This window comes from Symphalangus syndactylus, chromosome 5 (genome assembly GCF_028878055.3).
Source record: "Symphalangus syndactylus isolate Jambi chromosome 5, NHGRI_mSymSyn1-v2.1_pri, whole genome shotgun sequence".
Taxonomy (NCBI): Eukaryota; Metazoa; Chordata; class Mammalia; order Primates; family Hylobatidae; genus Symphalangus; species Symphalangus syndactylus.
In genome coordinates this window covers 96964818-96982943 of record NC_072427.2, presented here as the reverse complement: position 1 = coordinate 96982943, position 18126 = coordinate 96964818, and the positions used below count along the sequence as shown (strand labels likewise).

Below are 18126 nucleotides of genomic sequence, written 5' to 3'. Positions count from 1 at the left end.
ATTTAAAAAACAAGGATAGAAAGATCTTCCAAATATATTTTTAAGTGGAAAAAGCAGGGTGGAACAGGGACTATACATGCTATCTCTTGTCTAAAAGATGGGGAAATTAGGAATATGTATTTGTTTTTGCTTATGCATGAAGATACTCTGAAGGATTCACAAAAGAAAAAAAAAGTTTTCTAAAGGGAGCAAGACTTTTCACTCTTGTTTTTTTGTATGCTTAAAATTGTTGAACCCAACAACTGTTGCCTGTTCAAAAGTTAAATTTAAAATTCCTCCTGGACTAGGTAGGGGATTGGGCCCAGAAGCTGAGACCAGGCTCACTCGAATAAATGGGGTAAATGACTAGGAATTTTACTATTCCTTACAGGTCTCTCATTATCTTGTCTTTGCTCCCATTTTTATATTTGCAGTTTAATTAGACACTTCAGAATTTTGATCACCTAATGTTGATTTCAGATGTAAAAGTCAAGAGAAGACTCTAAAAATAGCAAAGATGCTTTTGAGCCAGAATGCCTTCATCATCAGATCACTTTATTTGTTTCTCATGGGTAAGTGCTGCTTTTTATCTTAGCTCTTGTAGAAGCAAGCTGTGATGCCATCCTCACTGAGAGCCCTGGCAGGAAGTCGCAAACTCATTTCCCTGACTAGAGGACCCAGTACCACCCTGCCTAGTGTCAGGAGTTAAGTGGAAATCAAATAGGAAACCTACACTAGTAGTTTAGATTCAATGTAGATTCCTGTCCTGTTGTTAATTTTAGGAAAACAAATGAGCGACTTAAGGCAATAATGATCAGGATTATCCTTGCCTATAATTTGAAGAGTAATTTCTCCTAACACCCTTTCTTCTTCCCCAATCTTTGATAAATGTCTTTTACCTCTAAAGTTGATTAATTAGCAACGTGCTTATTCATATTCTGTGAATATTTCTAGGATGGACAATTGCCTCTGAGGACCCTCCCTCAGCCAGCTCAAGTACTTAAACAAAAACAAGGAAATTCTTTGGTGTTAAAGATCTCGTGTGTGGCCGGGCGCGGTGGCTCATGCCTGTAATCCCTGCACTTTGGGAGGCCGAGGTGAGTGGATCACGAGGTCAGGAGATCGAGATCATCCTAGCTAACACGGTGAAACCTCGTCTCTACTAAAAAATACAAAAAAATTAGGCAGGCGTGGTGGCGGCTGCCTGCAGTCCCAGCTACTCGGGAGGCTGAGGCAGGAGAATGGCGTGAACCTGGGAGGCGGAGCTTGCAGTGAGCTGAGATAGCACCACTGCACTCCAGCCTGAGCGACTGAGCATCTCGCTGTCTCCAAAAAAAAAAAAAAAATCTCGTGTGTGTGTGTGTGTGTGTGTGTGTGTGTGCGTTTTGAGACACAGTTTCACTCTTGCCCAGGCTGGAGTGCAGGGCGTGATCTCAGCTCACTGCAGCCTCCACCTCCTAGGTTCAAGTGATTCTCCTGCCTCAGCCTCCCAGGTAGCTGGGATTACAGGCACCTGCCACCAGGCCTGGCTAATTTTTGTATTTTTAGTAGAGACAAGGTTTCACCATGTTGGCCATGCTGGTCTCAAACTCCTGACCTCAAGTGATCCACCTGCCTTGGCCTCCCAAAATGCTGGGGTTACAGGCGTGAGCCACTGTGTCCAGCTTTTTTTTTTTTTTTTTTTTTTTAGACAGTCTCCCTCTGTCACCCAGGCTAGAATGCAGTGAGTGATCTCAGCTCACTGCAGCCTCCGCCTCCCGGGTTCAAGCGATTCTCCTGCCTTAGCCTCCCGAGTAGTTGGGACTACAGGTGCACACCACCACACTCAGCTAATTTTTTGTATTTTTAGTAGAGACAGGGTTTTGCCATGTTGGCCAGGCTGGTCTCGAATCCTGACCTTGTGTGATCCACCCACCTCGGCCTCCCAAAGTGCTGGGATTACAGGCGTGAGCCACGACTCCCGGCCCCAAATATATTTTTAAGTGGAAAAAGCAGGGCAGAACAGGGACCGAACATATTGTTGTTAGTGTCAGCTCCCAAATGGATCTTATTTTAGCTCAGATCACAGTCCTTGCACCATGTGCTGCTGGCACCAATGTAGAGTAAAAAGCATCTATGTGGGCATTTTTTGGCACAAGAAAAGTCTCAATCTGATACCAATAAATGTGTGTTAAAGAATTCCAGACTTAATCATTGCAAGTTGAGCCCAGATAAAACTATTGCCTCTCTAATGTGTTTTCTTCCTTCTAGTGTGTATCAGCCTCGTGTTTGGTATTTCACATGATTCGCCCGGTAAGAGTTGTTTTTTTGGCTTCACTAAATTTTGTATAAGAGTGAAAGTGTTGGGGCAACCATTCAGAGGTATAAAATGTGGGAGATTTGATTTCTGATTGTACATCTGTTGCCTATTTTATTGGGATTCCTTCTCTGTAAAAGGAGCTAAAATGAGCTAATTCTGGTTTTTTGAGAGATACAAAACTAGTCTAAGAAATGAACACTAGAGATCATTTTTAAACTTCTTTAAAGAATATTCAAACTCTTAATAATCTCACTAATAAAAGAATGAGGAGACACAGACTGTGCCAAACAAAAAATGGCCCAGAAATATTTGCTCTTTAATTTACATTCTTCCACCCTGATGGTTCCAGACAAAGGACGATAATTTTTTTTTAACTAAACTTCCTACGTATATAAATCTGTCCACAAAACTTCACTAAGCATTAAATATGTGTCCAACCTTGTGCTAAGCGTTGGTTGGGGGTGAAGAGTTGGCAGTTGAGAAACAAAGGCCTGGGTCCTAACCACAGGAAACTTAGGTGATCTTTAAAAATTTAAGCATATAAGGCAGACTTTGGCAAGTCTGGCTTTAATGTCTCATTTATCACTGCCACTTCCCACCTACATGACATTGTATATAGTTCAACTCAGTTTCACAGTCTGTAAAATGAATCTCTTCATGGCGTCTACTTCAGCATTGTTTTACGGCTTAAATGCTTAGAAAGGGCCAGTCTGGGCTCATGTTATACTCCCCTGCTCTCTGATCCAGGGAATAAGTGTGCTGGGGAATCTAGAGGAAGGAAAATTTGCAGCGGGCTAAGCTACTTAAGGAGGACGTCATGGAGGAGCTGGGAGCTGAGTTGAGAGAACAGCTTGGGGAAGGAGAATGGGTAGGGGAGAGTGAAAGGAAGTGCACCATGTGGGCTGGGATGGCCTGCTTTATTCTGGTCCAGTGAACCATGGAGGGACAGTCCAGGGCATTAGAGAAGCCCTCTGTCCAGACTCTGCTTAAACAGTGCACAGTTCCTGTTTCCCATGCTTGCCTGCCCTGAACAATATGTTGCTCGTTAATTAACTTACTAGTTTATTTCCCATGTCCTGTAGACTTCCTGTTTTCAAGACACCAGGGCTCTCTGGGGGGTTATCTGCCAGAGGTGTGGGTTCTAGATCCCAGGAAATGACTGAACAGTGGCCAGAATACAACTGTGGCTTCCAAATTTCAATGCCTTTTTTTCTTCTTTTCCTTAGATTATACGGATGAATCTTGCACTTTCAAGATATCATTGCGAAATTTCCGGTCCATCTTATCATGGGAATTAAAAAACCACTCCATTGTACCAACTCACTATACGTTGCTGTATACAATCATGAGGTTGGTTTGATATTTCATTTTCTCTTGGTAAACATATTATTGTTCTGTTATATGGGGAGTGGGAGAAGAGGTGATCTTTTCTCTCTCTCTGTCTCTCCCTCTCCCTTTTCCTATCTATCCTCTCTGCGTTTCTTATTCAGAGCCTTAAAAAGCCAAAGACAAAACACCATCACACATCCATTTTTTATTCAATTGAATACTTTAATAATCCAAATCTATTTTGACAAAGCTTGTATGTGTCATCAAAGCCAATTTCTACAGGTCAGAACCTCACATACAAAATAATTCTTGTGTATGGGTTAGGCAATGATTTCTCTAATTCAGTCAGTCTGAATGTTTAAAAGTCCTGTTATCTGAGGACCGGAATCCAAAGGTCTACTGACCATATTGATGGTTTATGTTCACTTTCTTTACTCTGGTGGGACACCAGAAAGCTGCCTGGCCTAGTCTGGGACAGGCCTGGGTCCAAAGTCTGGTTTGGTCACTAACCAGCTTGACACTTGGCACGGAGCTCAGCCCCTAAGCTAATGCCTATGCTGAGGGGTTGCTGCAAAGGTTCATGACATAACGGATGGAGTCCTGTTTGTCTTTCTTCTTCCTACACCTACCAATCACTCTTAGAAGTCATTGCTTTGATCCAGCAGCCCCTTGGAGTGTCCTTTTGTTGGTTATTTATTTGGCCTAGAGCTGCTGCTGCTACTGCTTACTGACTGAGCCAGTGGGAGACCTCTTGTGAGTTTCTGTTTGGTGCCTGCTAAAAAGTTTTTCTCTGCATCGAGTGGTCACATGTATCATCCAACTAACTGAAGCTTGGTAGATGAGATAGCTGCATTGTCCCTGAAATAGCCCAGGTCTGACTTAGGACTGGATCATCTAGTCTTAGCCAGAGAGGGAGGGGGTCTCAGGGAAGGCATTCATGATTGTCCCATAGAGGGAGGGAGATCTGAGGCCTCCACCATGAGGGCCCAAATTTCATTCATTCATTTACTCATCCGGCAATTTTTTTTTTTTTCAAGATGGAGTCTCACTGTGTCACCGAGGCTGGAGTGCAGTGGTGCGATCTCAGCTCACTGCAAGCTCCATCTCCCTGGTTCATGCCATTCTCCTGCCTCAGCCTCCCAAGTAGCTGGGACTACAGGTGCCCGCCACCATGCCCAGCTAATTTTTTGTATTTTTAGTAGAGACAGGGTTTCACCGTGTTAGCCAGGATGGTCTCGATCTCCTGACCTCGTGATCCGCCTGTCTTGGCCTCCCAAAGTGCTGGGATTACAGACGTCAGCCACTGCGCCTGGCTCATCTGGCAAATTTTACTGAGCACCTACTACATGCCAGGGGGTCCAACTGTGAACCAAAGTCCCTGCCCTCCTGGAGCAGACATTATGTAAATGGAGACATCAGTAAACAAAGGTATAATGTGACAGGTGTGGGTAAATGCTACGATCAAGAAGAGAGAGAGGGATTGAAAGTGCAGGGGTGGGGAGGGCATAAGATGTTCCATTTTCAATAAGATGGTTGGGGAAGATCACTTAATACAGTGATATTTGGGCAGAGCCTTAAAGGAAACAGTGAAGTAAGGCGCCCAAAAATAGACTCTCACTACGTCAATGCTAACACTTTCCTTTTTCCATTGTTTTTCTTTCCAAAGTAAACCAGAAGATTTGAAGATGGTTATGAACTGTGCAAATACCACAAGATCATTTTGTGACCTCACAGATGAGTGGAGAAGCACACACGAGGCCTATGTCCCCATCCTAGAAGGGTTCAGCGGGAACACAACCTTGTTCAGTTGCTCACACAATTTCTGGTTGGCCATAGACAGTGAGTTTATCTCTGTTTCTCCACTTTGTCCCCATCGTCAAGATCATTATTATTTGCTATTCCATGAAATAGGAGGTCTACAAAGGTGTTTTAGACCTGAGGCTGGGCTCACTTCTTGGCCCTGCCACTTCCTAGCTCTGTAACCGTGGACTGCTTTGCTTCTCTGAGCCTTGTTTTTTTTAAATCTGAAAAGTGGAATGATAATTTGTACTTTGCAGATTCGTCCAGTGCCTGTATAAGGCAGTAGGAGCTGCTGTTTTTTGGTTTCACAGCCTGACAGGAAGTGTGGAGCCAGGTTCAGGTGGACTGGATCTAGCTCTTTCATCTCTCTCCCAGTATTTTCTTTTTTTCTTTTCTTTTTTTTTTTTTTTTTTTTTTTGAGATGGAGTCTCCCTCTGTCACCTAGGCTAGAGTGCAGTGGTGCGATCTCGGCTCACTGCAACCTCCACCTTCCAGGTTCAAGTGATTCTCCCACCTCAGCCTCCAGAGTAGCTGGGATTACAAGCACAACACCACCACGCCTGGCTCATTTTTTGTACTTTTAGTAGAAATGTTTCAGCATGTTGGCCAGGTTGGTCTCGAACTCCTGACCTCAAGTGATCCGCCCGCCTCAGCCTCCCAAGGTGCTGAGATTACAAGCATGAGCCACCACACCTGGCCCCAGTGTTTTCTTAATACAGCAACTCCACCCACACATTATAACCCAATATTCTCTTGTGTGTAAACACCAAGTGTGCATGCACCTAGTACCCAAAGCTCAGAGGAAAAGACTAGACCCCAAGAACAGGTCTACCCCTTCTTTCTTTCTCTGTGACTCAAGTCAGCTCCCTAACGCACTGTGTTAACAGCCCCAGCTCTGTTACTTTTTCAATTTCCCACTTTACAACGAGTTTCCAAGAGAACCATTTGGTCTCAGCTTCCTGTTGTAGGCTGTGCAGGTGTGCACGTGCTCATACATGCTTAGCAAAGTGGTAAGGATGACCGAATCCCACTGTGGCAAACAATTCGGATACGACATTTGCTGGATTTGTGTGCATGTTTACGTATATGTATAAACAGACATCTGTGTGTACACACAGGAAAGAAAATCAGAATTTATAGTTCATGGTATTTGGGTTATAAAGAATGCATATTAAAGTAACAGTGAGATATGTTTCATGACTCAAATGATAAATATGAAAAATACATAAATATCCAGGTTTAGAGGGAATACAAAGAGTATTTGTATATACAAAGAGTATATACAAATATCTAGGTTTAGAGGGAATACAAAGAGTGTGTTTTGACATGGTCCATCTGAAGTAATTGACAGCAAATTACTAATCCAGAATTCTTTAGTAATTTGTCCCAAAGAAATTATTAAGGCCAGGCACAGTGGCTTACACCTGTAATCCCAGCACTTTGGGAGGCCGAGACCAGTGGATCACTTGAGCTCAGGAGTTCAAGACCAGCCCGAGCAACATGGGAAAACCCTATGTCTACATTAAAAAAGAAAGAGAGAAAGAAAGAAAGCGGTGGGGGCAGAGAAGCAGGGGAGGGAGGGAGGGGGAGAGAGAGAGAGAGAAGGAGAAAAGAAAGAAAGAAATTATTAAGGACAAATGCAAAAATTTAGTTCCAAGAATATCCCATGATACATTAAGTCTTTAATAAAAATTAGAGACAATTTAAATGTTCAAAACAGTGAATCAGTTAAATCATGATACAATCACTTAGTGGAATAGCATTAGCAATGAAAAATTATGATTTAAATCAGGACTTGGCAGATTTTCTATACAGAACCACTTTAGATTTTGTGGGCCGCATATGGTCTCTGTGACATATTCCTGTTTTTGTTTTCTGAACAGTGTCTTTTGAACCACCAGAGTTTGAGATTGTTGGTTTTGCCAACCACATTAATGTGATGGTGAAATTTCCATCTATTGTTGAGGAAGAATTACAGTTTGATTTATCACTCGTCATTGAAGAACAGTCAGAGGGGATTGTTAAGAAGGTAAGTGTCTTCTCCTGTTAGGATCAAAACAGTTCTGAGTGGGCAATCAATGTACTTGACTGTCTCTTTTGAAAGGAAATTTGCAGTTGAACAATTAAAGCTAAAAGGTCAGGCTTCAGTATGGTCCGACTTAGGGAAGAAGTCACTATGGTTCATTCACTATTGATCTAAACCTGCAGCACAGTCTTCTTTAAAAGAATAAGCCACGGCCGGGCGTGGTGGCTCACACCTATAATCCCAGCACTTTGGGAGGCCGAGGCAGGCAGATCATCTAAGGTTAGGAGTTTGAGACCAGCCTGGCCAATATGGTGAAACCCCATCTCTACTAAAAATACAAACATTAGCTGGGTGTGGTGGCAGGCACCCGTACTCCCAGCTACTCCGGAGGCTGAGGCAGGATAATCGCTTGAACCTGGGAGGCAGAGGTTGCAGTGAGCCGAGATTGCACCACTGTGTTCCAGCCTGGGCGACAGAGCAAGACTCCGTCTCAAAAAAAAAAAAAAAGAATAAGCCACATGCACAATATCAAGGAACACACAGGAGAGGGCGTGGGAGGGAGATGCAGAGTACAGCCAAATTTCAGTGAACCCTGGAGAGATTTCTTTGAAAAGGAGGGTTTAGCTGAGCCACCCCTGAAAAGCATCTGTCGCTGCCTCTCTGGCCCTCACACACAGTAAGGAAGTGGTTTATCTGGCAGGTTCTGTCCTCTCCTAATTTCTGCGAAGGACATGACTCTCAGTAACCTCAGGGTAATCTGGTATCAGACAGACCTGCATCTTCAATTTTTGTTGTCCCTATCCCTCCGAATGCTGGAATAAGTGGAAATGGACAAATTGCTCTCACTGGTGTAGCAGCAGCTTATGTCTGTAGAGCCCTTTGCCAGGTATAAAACCCTTGCAAGTAAGACCAGCCTGAGAGATAATCAGGGTAGATGCATTTCTGGCAGAGGGCGCAGGAAGTTCAAAGGCTCTGAGGCTGGAGTGGGCCCAGTGTGTTTCAGCAACAGCAGGGAGAGGTGGCTGAACTGGAGTGACCACGTGGGAGATGAGGAGGAGGTGAGGTCAGAGGGTAGATGTGGCTGGACCTAGTAGGAGTTTGTGGGTCTGGGTCTTCTGAGTGTGATGGAAGCCCCTGGAACCCAAGGCTTAACAGGGCATCCTGGCTTGGCTGTTAAAAATAGACCACAGGGGCAAAGATAGGAGTTAGGAGACCAGCTAAGACACAATCCAGGGTGGCAGTCACTTAAGAGGCAGTAATAGATTACATGATTATTATCATTGTTCTTTTAATATCGACATGGATTATAATCACTACTCTAGGAAAAGGAGCAAAAATGGGGGAAAAATAAGTTTATGTGGCCTAAGGACTATGTGGAGTGTCATTAAATCTCCTGTTTCAATCATGTCTCATTTGTGTTCACCCATAAGCAACTAACTCTATGTTTTAGATTATGATTCCTAAAATAAGAGACTGAAGCTTATTAGGATATTGACTACTGTGTAAGAGGAAAAACTGTAGTTAATAGGCCTCTTCTTCATAAAGAAAATTAGCCTTTAAATTAAATCAAGAAAAAAAAATAAGCTACTAGTATAATCCAAACAACAGATGGTGGTGGCTTGGACCTTGATAGTAGAGGGGTAATGAGTAGTGAGAAGCCATCAAATTCTGCATATATTTTGGGTTTTTTGTTTGTTTGTTTGTTTGTTTTTGAGACAGAATTTTGCTCTTGTTGCCCAGGCTGGACTGCAATGGCGTGATCTTGGCTCACTGCAACCTCCACCTCCCAGGTTCAAGCGATTCTTCTGCCTCAGCCTCCCTAGTAGCTGGGATTACAGGCACTCGCCATCACATGCAGCTAATTTTTTGTATTTTTAGTAGAGACGGGGTTTCACTGTGTTGGCCAAGCTGATCTCGTACTCCTGACCTCGGGCAGTCCACCCACCTCAGCCTCCCAAAGTGTTGGGATTACAGGCGTGAGTCACCGTGCCCAGCTCATAATTCTGCATATATTTTGCATGTGGAGCAAGACTAACTTCCCCATTAACTATGGAAGATGATGAATGAAGCAGGTGAGGGTTAGATAGGGTTAGAAGGTTTGGGACATGTTAAATTCCAGGTGCCTATAAGGAATCTAGGAGGAGACATGGGGAGGGAGCTGGATGTGCCAGTCTGTTGTCCAGGGGAGAACCCCTAGCTAGAGAGAGAGCCTGGGAGTCACTGGCTTCTTGGTGCATGTTGAATGCCCTGAGACCAGATGAGATCACCTGGGAATAGACACTCAGAGAGAAGACAAGACATCCAGTGACAGAGCCCGGGAACATTCCAAAATTTGGAGATCTGGCAAATAAGGAAGAAACAGCAAAATCGACTGAGAAAGAGCAACAGCATGGTAGGGAGAGAAGCAGGTGAGAGTGATGTCCCGGTAGCTGAGAGAAGAACGTTCCAGAAGGTGAAAGTGGTCTACTGAGTCCAGTGCTGTAAATGGGACAATTGAAGAGGACTGACGATTGGATTTAGCAACATTGTGTCCTTGATAAAAGTAGTTTTAATAGAGTCAGGGGCAAAGAGCTGGTTGGAGTAGATTCAAGAAAGAGTGAGAGGAGAAAAATTGGAGACAGTGAAGAGAGCTCATTCTTCCAAGGAGTTTTTCCAAACAGGGAAGGAGATTGTGTGCTGGCCACTGGAGGGTAAGCTTTTAGTTTGTTGGGTCGTAAGTTTGTTTGTTTACTAACTCCTCCTCCCAAACAGAAATTTACAGAAAAACATTATTACTGAAGGCTGTATTTGAGCTGCTAGGAATCCTCATTTATTAAACTGCTAGTAAGAATGTATTTTAGCCGGGCGCGGTGGCTCAAGCCTGTAATCTCAGCACTTTGGGAGGCCGAGGCGGGCGGATCACAAGGTCAGGAGATCGAGACCATCCTGGCTAACACGGTGAAACCCCGTCTCTACTAAAAATACAAAAAATTAGCCGGGCGTGTTGGTGGGCGCCTGTAGTCCCAGCTATTCGGGAGGCTGAGGCAGGAGAATGGCGTGAACCCAGGAGGTGGAGCTTGCAGTGAGCCGAGATCGCACCACTGCACTCCAGCCTGGGGGACAGAGCAAGACTCTGTCTCAAAAAAAAAAAAAAAAATGTATTTTAAAAACTGTCAAACATGATACAAAAGTTATTATTCATGAAAAAGCTTTCATATCATCTTTTAAATTCTGAAGTGAAATGCAACTACAGGAAAGAAGAGGCAAGGTGTTTAAAGGGAGATGGCTGGGCACAGTGGCTCATGCCTGTAATCCCAGCACTTTGGAAGGCCAAGGCAGGCAGATCGCTTGAGGTCAGGAGTTCAAGACCAGCCTGGCCAACATGGTGAAACCCCATCTCTACTAAAAATACAAAAATTAGCCAGGCATGGTGGCGGGCGCCTGTAATCCCAACTACTCAGGAGACTGAGACAAGAGAATCTCTTGAACCCAGGAGGTGGAGGTTGCAGTGAGCCAAGATCATGCCACTGCACTCCAGCCTGGGCAACAGAGTGAGACCCCATCTATCTATCTATCTATCTATCTATCTATCTATCTATCTATCTATTGATAAAGGGAGAAGATGAGAAACTAGACATCAGTCAGTTTTGTCATAGACAAGCTCTGTGACCTTGGAGAAGTTACTGAGCCACCCTGAGCTACAGTTTTCTCATCTGTTGAATGGAGATAATGCCTATTTTGCAGACTGTTTTGAAAGTCAAAAGAGTCAATGTTTATGAAGGCACTTTCTCAAGTGTAAAGTAGACACACACTGTCCATGAGAGAAGATAATCTTGTAAAAATGACGTCACAGAGACTTTTATTCCTCTTTGAAGACTTTTATCTCATTTATAAAATGAAGGCGCTAGATTAGATTTCATGGTTATAAAATATGTGTGTGTGCGGGTGTATATTAAAAGTAGATGTAGGTGTAGTTTTCTGATAAATTACTTGCTCCAGGTGACTTATAAATCCCTTTTCTTACCAAGCCTGTGATAAATCTAACCCTGTTTGAGATTTGAAGACAAATCCCAAAAGAGATTAAGGCCTGCCTCTAAATGAAATTCTCAGTCTTACTGATTTTTTGCTTGTGTTTACAGCATAAACCCAAAATAAAAGGAAACATGAGTGGAAATTTCACCTATATCCTTGACAAGTTAATTCCAAACACGAACTACTGTGTATCTGTTTATTTTGAGCACGGTGATGAGCAGCCAGTAATAAAGTCTCCCTTAAAATGCACCCTCCTTCCACCTGGCCAGGAATCAGGTATGTTCATTTTTTTAAATTCATGTTTTGAGTATTCATGCTTTTACTCTGACGGCAAGCCTATTTAAAGAAAAGAATCTGAAATTCATGGCTCACTAAAGTCTTTCTTCCAATAAACACCTCACAGAGATGTTTTCTGTTGGTTCGTGTGTATGATCTGGTAGAGTCACTTTTATGTTGTCATACCAAAAAACAATCAGATACTAGTTGATGAGATCAGAAATCTTCAAATGGAAAGATTTTATTTCAGGGAGTCAGGATTAAATTCAGCGCTGTGTGCCCTTTGTGTGGCCATTGCTGAAGCCAAATGCCAGAAGAGGTGGAGTTGCTTGAGACAGTGGTATACAGTGGCATTAAGGGGTGAAAAGGTGGAAGCAGCGAGGTTGGGTGCAGTTCATAGATGTGATCTGGCATCAGCTCTCGCTCATAGATGAAAGGGACCCTTGCCAGGGTGTACGAGAAAATCACTGATGAAGGCTGAACACCTTTCTGTTACACAGACATCAGAACAGTAAACAGTGTGATCCCAAACCTCCTTCCCCTTTGGAGTGAGAACAATCAAGCCTCGGAACTCCCTGCTGATTGTTTTCTCAGAAAGTAGCCAAGTCTCCGCCTGTTTTACCAAAAATGAGAAGCTATGCAAGTCTCCCTCAAAGAAGCCCTTCTAAATGTCCCAACCCCAATGTTGGGGAAAAGAGGTCCCAATCCATACCCCAAGAGAGGGTTCTTGGATCTTGCGCAAGAAAGAATTCAGGGCGAGTCCATAAAGTGAAAGCAAGTTTATTAGGAAAGTAAAGGAATAAAGCATGGCTACTCCATAGACAGAGCAGCCCCGAGGGCTGCTGGTTGCCCATTTTTATCATTATTTATTGATGATATGCTAAACGGGGTGGATTATTCATGCCTCCCCTTTTTAGACCATGTAGGGTAACTTCCTGACATTGCCATGACATTTGTAAACTCATGGTGCTGGTGAGAGTGTAGCAGTGAGGACGACCATCTTGGTTTTGGTGGGTTTTGGCCGGCTTTACTGCAGTCTGTTTTATCAGCAAGGTCTTTTCGACCTGTATCTTGTGCCGACCTCCTATCTCATCCTGTAAGTTTCAGTGCCTTAACTGTCTGGGAATGCAGCCCAACAGGTCCCAGCCTCATTTTACCCAGCTCAAGATGGAGTTGCTCTGGCCCAAATGCTTCTGACACCAATGGAAGTATCTGTAATGTTCTGATTTACCAGAATAAAAATAAGGTAGGATCTATAAAGAAATTACTTCGGTTGTAAACCAAAATAAAATTCTAAGGCCCCCAACCAACTGAATGGATCCCTGCTCTCAGCCAAGGGCCGAGTAAAGTAAATTAACCTGAAACACTAGTTCAGGCCATGATGGGAATGAGTGGTCCAGACGTGCCTCACTGGACTTTCCTACCTTTGGAATTCAGGCACAGCTGGCCAGCACTAATATTAAAACAGAAACCTTAAGACTGACAAAAAGATGCTTTGTAGCACTAATATCAACATGGTGGATAGCAGGCCCTAAAAGAAACCAAAGTATTTTACCCCAAAATACATTTCTTCGACATATTTTGAAATGGCCCTGCAAAGCTGTCTCTTGCAGGAAAAATCTGCTTTCTATAAAGAACCCCCTTCCCAGTCCAGGTCTTCTTCCTGATCCAAGAGAGAATTCACTAAGAGTCTGGCACTTTTTTGAGTCCGGTAAGAAACATTTACAATCTGTTCTCTCCGAAGCCTGCTACCAGAGGCTTCATCTGCATAATAAGAACCGTGGCCTCCGCAACCCTTTGTCTTAACCCAGATGCTTCCTTTTATTAATTCCAAGTTTTTAATCAGAAAATCTTTGAATCTACCTATGACCTGGAAGCCCCCACTTCGAGTTGTCCCACCTTTCCAGATTGAACCAGTGTACATCTTACATGCATTGATTGATGCCTTATGTCTCCCTAAAATGTATAAAACCAAGCTGCACCCTGACCAAGGGTTCTCGGGATCTCCTGGGGCTGTGTCATGGGCCATTGGTCACTCATATTTGACTCAGACTGAATCTCTTCAAGTATGTTACTGACTTTGGCTCTTTCAATTGACAAAGTGATACCGTCATTTGTGAATGAAGTGAGCTACGGAACGTTGCCTGGCACATAACAGTGCTCTGTGTTGGCTTCACTACAGGGCAGTATGATTTGATTCTCTAGTGTTCCTCAAGACCAGATGATGCACAGGCTGGTTCTAAAGGAAAAAACATGTCAAACACCTTTAGCGTAAGTTATTTTTATGTCAACAAATACAGGCAAACCTCAAACTGCATATAGATTCTGACTATAGCTCTTTCAAAAATATAAATCCAAAATAAATGTGCATATCTTTGTTCTAACACCAGCTATCTGACACTAACTAGTTGTCCAATGATTCCATTCATTTCTGATACTACCCAAGGTTAGCACAGACCCCACAGGTTAAAGGCTCAGTCCCACAAAACTGCCTGCCCCTACTTCAGACGCCAGCCACAAGTCCTGGGTGACAAGGTTCCCTGCACTTCCATCTGACTTGGCTATAAATTCAAGAGTTCCCATGACCTCCCTTTAGGTTTGATAATTTGCTAAAATGACTCACAGAACTCAGGAAAGTGTTATGCTTATGATTACCATTTTATTATAAAGGAATTGATGGACAGCCATTGAAGAGGTGCACAGGACAAGGTCTGAAAGGGTCCTGAGTGCAGGAGCTTCTGTCCCTGGGGAGTCAGGGTGTACCACCCTCTCTGTATATTCATATGTTCATGAATTTGGGGACTCCCCAACCCTTGGTGTTCACAGTTTGTATTGGGTTTCATTATGTATGTGTGATTGATTAAATTACTGGCTGCAGGATTGAACTCAGTCTCCAGCCCACTCCCCTCCTGGATAGAGGTCAAATGGGGGAGCTGGAAGTTCCAACCGTCTGACCATGTGGTTAGTTTTTCTAGGGACCAGCCCTCATCCTGAAGCTATCCACACCCTGCCCCGTCACCTCACAAGCATAAACTCATATATGGCCCCTAAAAGGGGCTTGTTAACAAAAGACACTCCTATTGTTCAGGAAATTCTACAGGTTTTTGAAGCTCTGCCCCAGGAACTAGGGACAAAGACTGGATATATATGTATATTTTATTATATCATTGATCTTACATACAAACAAAACTCTTATAGACAATAAAAACTGAAATTAGTGACCTGGCAGACAGATGGTGGTTTATTGAAACTCAGTCCCCAGTTCCAAGGTGAACGTGTTGCTAATGAGAAGGCACAAGCTCCTTGGAGGTTGATGAATTCTGTGATGACTCACTTTCTCCCCTGACTCTTTTCCATTTCACCTACTAAGAAATGTTCATGTAACAACATCCTCTCAGGTCATTCCATTTTTACTTGGTGTGAACACGTCGTGTTGCACATCAAGTCAACCCTCATTCTTTGATTATTACCCAAGACAGGTCAAGTACTGCTCTCTTTAATTATCCAAATACTGTACCTGATGTCAAATTCTTGTTTGAAACTCAGGAAGCAAATAGGTTCAGATAACGTGGCCTCTGTCACTACCTGCTTGCCATCTGACATACCCTTAACTAGCCAAACTCAGAAACCAGACAGGTTTGGATGGTGAGGGGTCTTGGAAGAATAGCCTGAGACCAGCATTAACAGGCTCAGCAGTAAGCACTGCGATCCAATCCTAGGGCAGACTGATATGGGGGGAGTTTAGCCCAGAGATCTGGAGAAACACCTTCTGCTTGTCAAGCCCTAAAAGTAATTGTTTGGCCCTTTTATTAATATTAAGGCCCTAAGGAAAAGCTCTATTCATTCATTTGACAAATGTTTATTGGGGGCCTATTATGAGCCAGATTCTTTTCTGGATATTGAGGATTTAGCAGTGAACAAAATAGATTAAAAACTTCTCACCTTGTGGAGCTTACATTGCAGTAGGAGACAGAATAACAAGATCAACATGTAAAATAGATAGTATGTTAAGTAAGTACCACAGAAAAAAATTATGCGGGAAAGGAGGTGAGGGGGATGTTAGGTGGAGGAGAGTGGGTTGCTGTTTTTAATAGGCTAGTGTCTTGATTTGCCTTTGCTAGAAGCAGAGCCTGGGATGTGAATTCATATTCAAGTGTGATTTATTGGTGGGGGCATCTTAGGAGAAGAGGAAAGAGGGAACAGGTAGGGATAGGGAGAGAGAAATTAAGCAAGCATGTGGCTCTCGGCTGAGCCTGATCCTAAGGGGTTCTCTGAAGCATGAACCATATCCTCAAGTCAGCAGCCAGTCAGTTACTGGTGGCAATCTATGGCATGGCCTGCAGATGAGGCAGCCCACTTTCGGGCAAGGGCAGTTCTTTATGTGTCCAGAGTTGGTTCCTGCCAGTGGGTTCCTGGTCTCGCTGACTTCAAGAATGGAGCCACGGACCTTCCTGGTGAGTGTTAACAGCTCTTAAAGATGGCACAGACCCCCAAGAGTGAGCAGTAGCATGGTTTATTGTGAAAAGCAAAAGGACAAAGCTTTCACACCCTGGAAGGGGACCTGAGTGGGTTTCCACTGCTGGCTGGAGGTGGCCAGCTTTTATTCCCTTATTATCCCATCCCATGTTTGTTTCTGTCCTATCAGAGTGCCCTTTTTTCAATCCTCCTCGTGATTGGCTACTTTTAGGATCCTGCTGATTGGTGCATTTTACAGAGCACTGATTGGTGCATTTTACAGAGTGCTGATTGGTGCGTTTTACAGTCCTCTTGTGAGACAGGAAAGTCCCTGATCGGTGCGTTTTACAATCCTCTTGTAAGACAAGAAAGTTCCCCAAGTCCCCACTCCACCCAGGAAGTCCAGCTGGCCTCACCTTTCACTTAGAGAAGGATCAGCTCTGAGAGATATCAGCAGACATGTGTGGCAGCAGTAGTGGGTGTGCACTGACTGGAAAAGGGGACTTGGGCAGGCCACCCACAGCATCCACCACAGATGGCCAGAGATGGCCTTCCTGAGAAGGTAGCATTTGAGTAAAGACCCAAGGGAAATGTGGTAAGCAGAGTAATGGCCCCCAAAGATGTCTACATCCTAATCCCAGATATATGAACAGGCTAACCTCTATGCCAAAGGGGCTTGTGGGTGTGATGAAATTGAAGATCTTGGCTGGGCGCAGTGGCTCATACCTGTAATTCCAGCACTTTGGGAGGCCGAGCCAGGTGAATCACCTGAGGTCAGGAGTTCGAGTTCAGCCTAGCCAACGTGGTAAAACCCCATCTCTACTAAAAATACAAAAATTAGCCAGGCATGGTGGCATGCGTCTGGAGTCCCAGCTACTTGGGAGGCTGAGGCAAGAGAATCACTTGAACCCAGGAGGTGGAGGTTGCAGTGAGCCAAGATGGTACCACTGTACTCCAGCCTGGGCTACAGAGCGAGACTGTGTCTCAAAAAAAAGAGAAGCAGGAGACTCAGAGGCAGAGAAGGAGCTCTCACAGCAGCAGCAGAGGTCAGAGAGTGAGGATGAACGAGGGGGCCATGAGCAAAGGAATGCAAGTGGCCTCTAGAAGCCGGGAAAGGCAAAGAAATGAGTTTTCCCCTAGAGCCTCCAGAAGGAGTGCAGTTCTGCCAACATCTTGATATTTTTTATCCCAGCGAAACCCATTTTGGATTTCTGATCTCCACAACTATTAATATATTTATATTGTTTTCTGACACTAACTTTCCATCATTTGTTACGGTGGCAATGGGAAACAAACACAGGGTGAGGAAGTGAGTCACGCAGACCTATCAGGGGAAGGAGTTCCATATGCGGGATTCATCAAGTGCCAAGTCCCTGAGGCAGGATATGCCTGGCACGGCACGGCAGGAGTGAACTGAACAAGGGAAGAATAGTAACAGTTCGGGTCAGAAAGGATGGAGGAGCCTGAATGACATAGAAGTTAGAAGCCGTTGGAAGAGATGGGGGCCCTCAGAGGGTTGTGAGCAGGTTGCTTTCCGTGATCTGACTTAGGATGTAAAGGGAACGTCCACATGCCTTGAAGTGGGAGCCAGGTGACCCCTGGGCTGATTACTGCAGTCACCCAGGGGAGAGGCAGTCTTGCTTGTTCCAGAGAGGTAAGTCCAGGAGGAACTGTAAGAGACTGATGTTAGTCATCACTAATCTTTTCATAAAGTTCTTTCTCTTTTCCATTAAAGATCATAGTGATCAGATATTACCAACCCCGTTGCTCAGTTCAGCCCTCTGCTTGTGAGGTTTCTTATTTTTTGCTTAAAATATCTCCACAATGAATCCAGAGACAGACAGGTTTGTCCAAGGCCAAATTTTTAAGACACGACCTGGTCTGTCCTTTCCAAGATGGGTTGATCTGGCCCATCTTTCATGAAGAAGATAGTTAACAGCAGTAACATTCA

General features: G+C 44.0%; 1 protein-coding gene across 15 annotated transcripts in view; it reads left to right on the top strand.

Moving 5' to 3' along the window:
- Positions 1–18126, top strand: part of IFNAR2 (interferon alpha and beta receptor subunit 2) — a 36762-nt gene that overhangs the window by 11932 nt on the left and 6704 nt on the right. For 8 of the 15 annotated variants that reach the window (XR_010120795.1, XM_055279560.2, XM_055279559.2 and 5 more), the window contains 6 exons: positions 460–551; positions 2230–2271; positions 3505–3628; positions 5274–5446; positions 7291–7436; positions 11552–11720. Coding sequence is in view for 14 of the 15 variants with exons in the window: in XM_055279560.2 (XP_055135535.2) it covers positions 460–551; positions 2230–2271; positions 3505–3628; positions 5274–5446; positions 7291–7436; positions 11552–11720 (746 nt within the window). In the remaining variant the exon portion in view is untranslated. Of the gene's footprint in view, positions 1–413; positions 552–933; positions 1077–2229; positions 2272–3504; positions 3629–4806; positions 5036–5273; positions 5447–7290; positions 7437–11551; positions 11721–12851; positions 14105–18126 lie in introns of those variants that run through there. The other 7 variants (XM_063639353.1, XM_055279563.2, XM_055279564.2 and 4 more) reach the window with 4 other exon arrangements.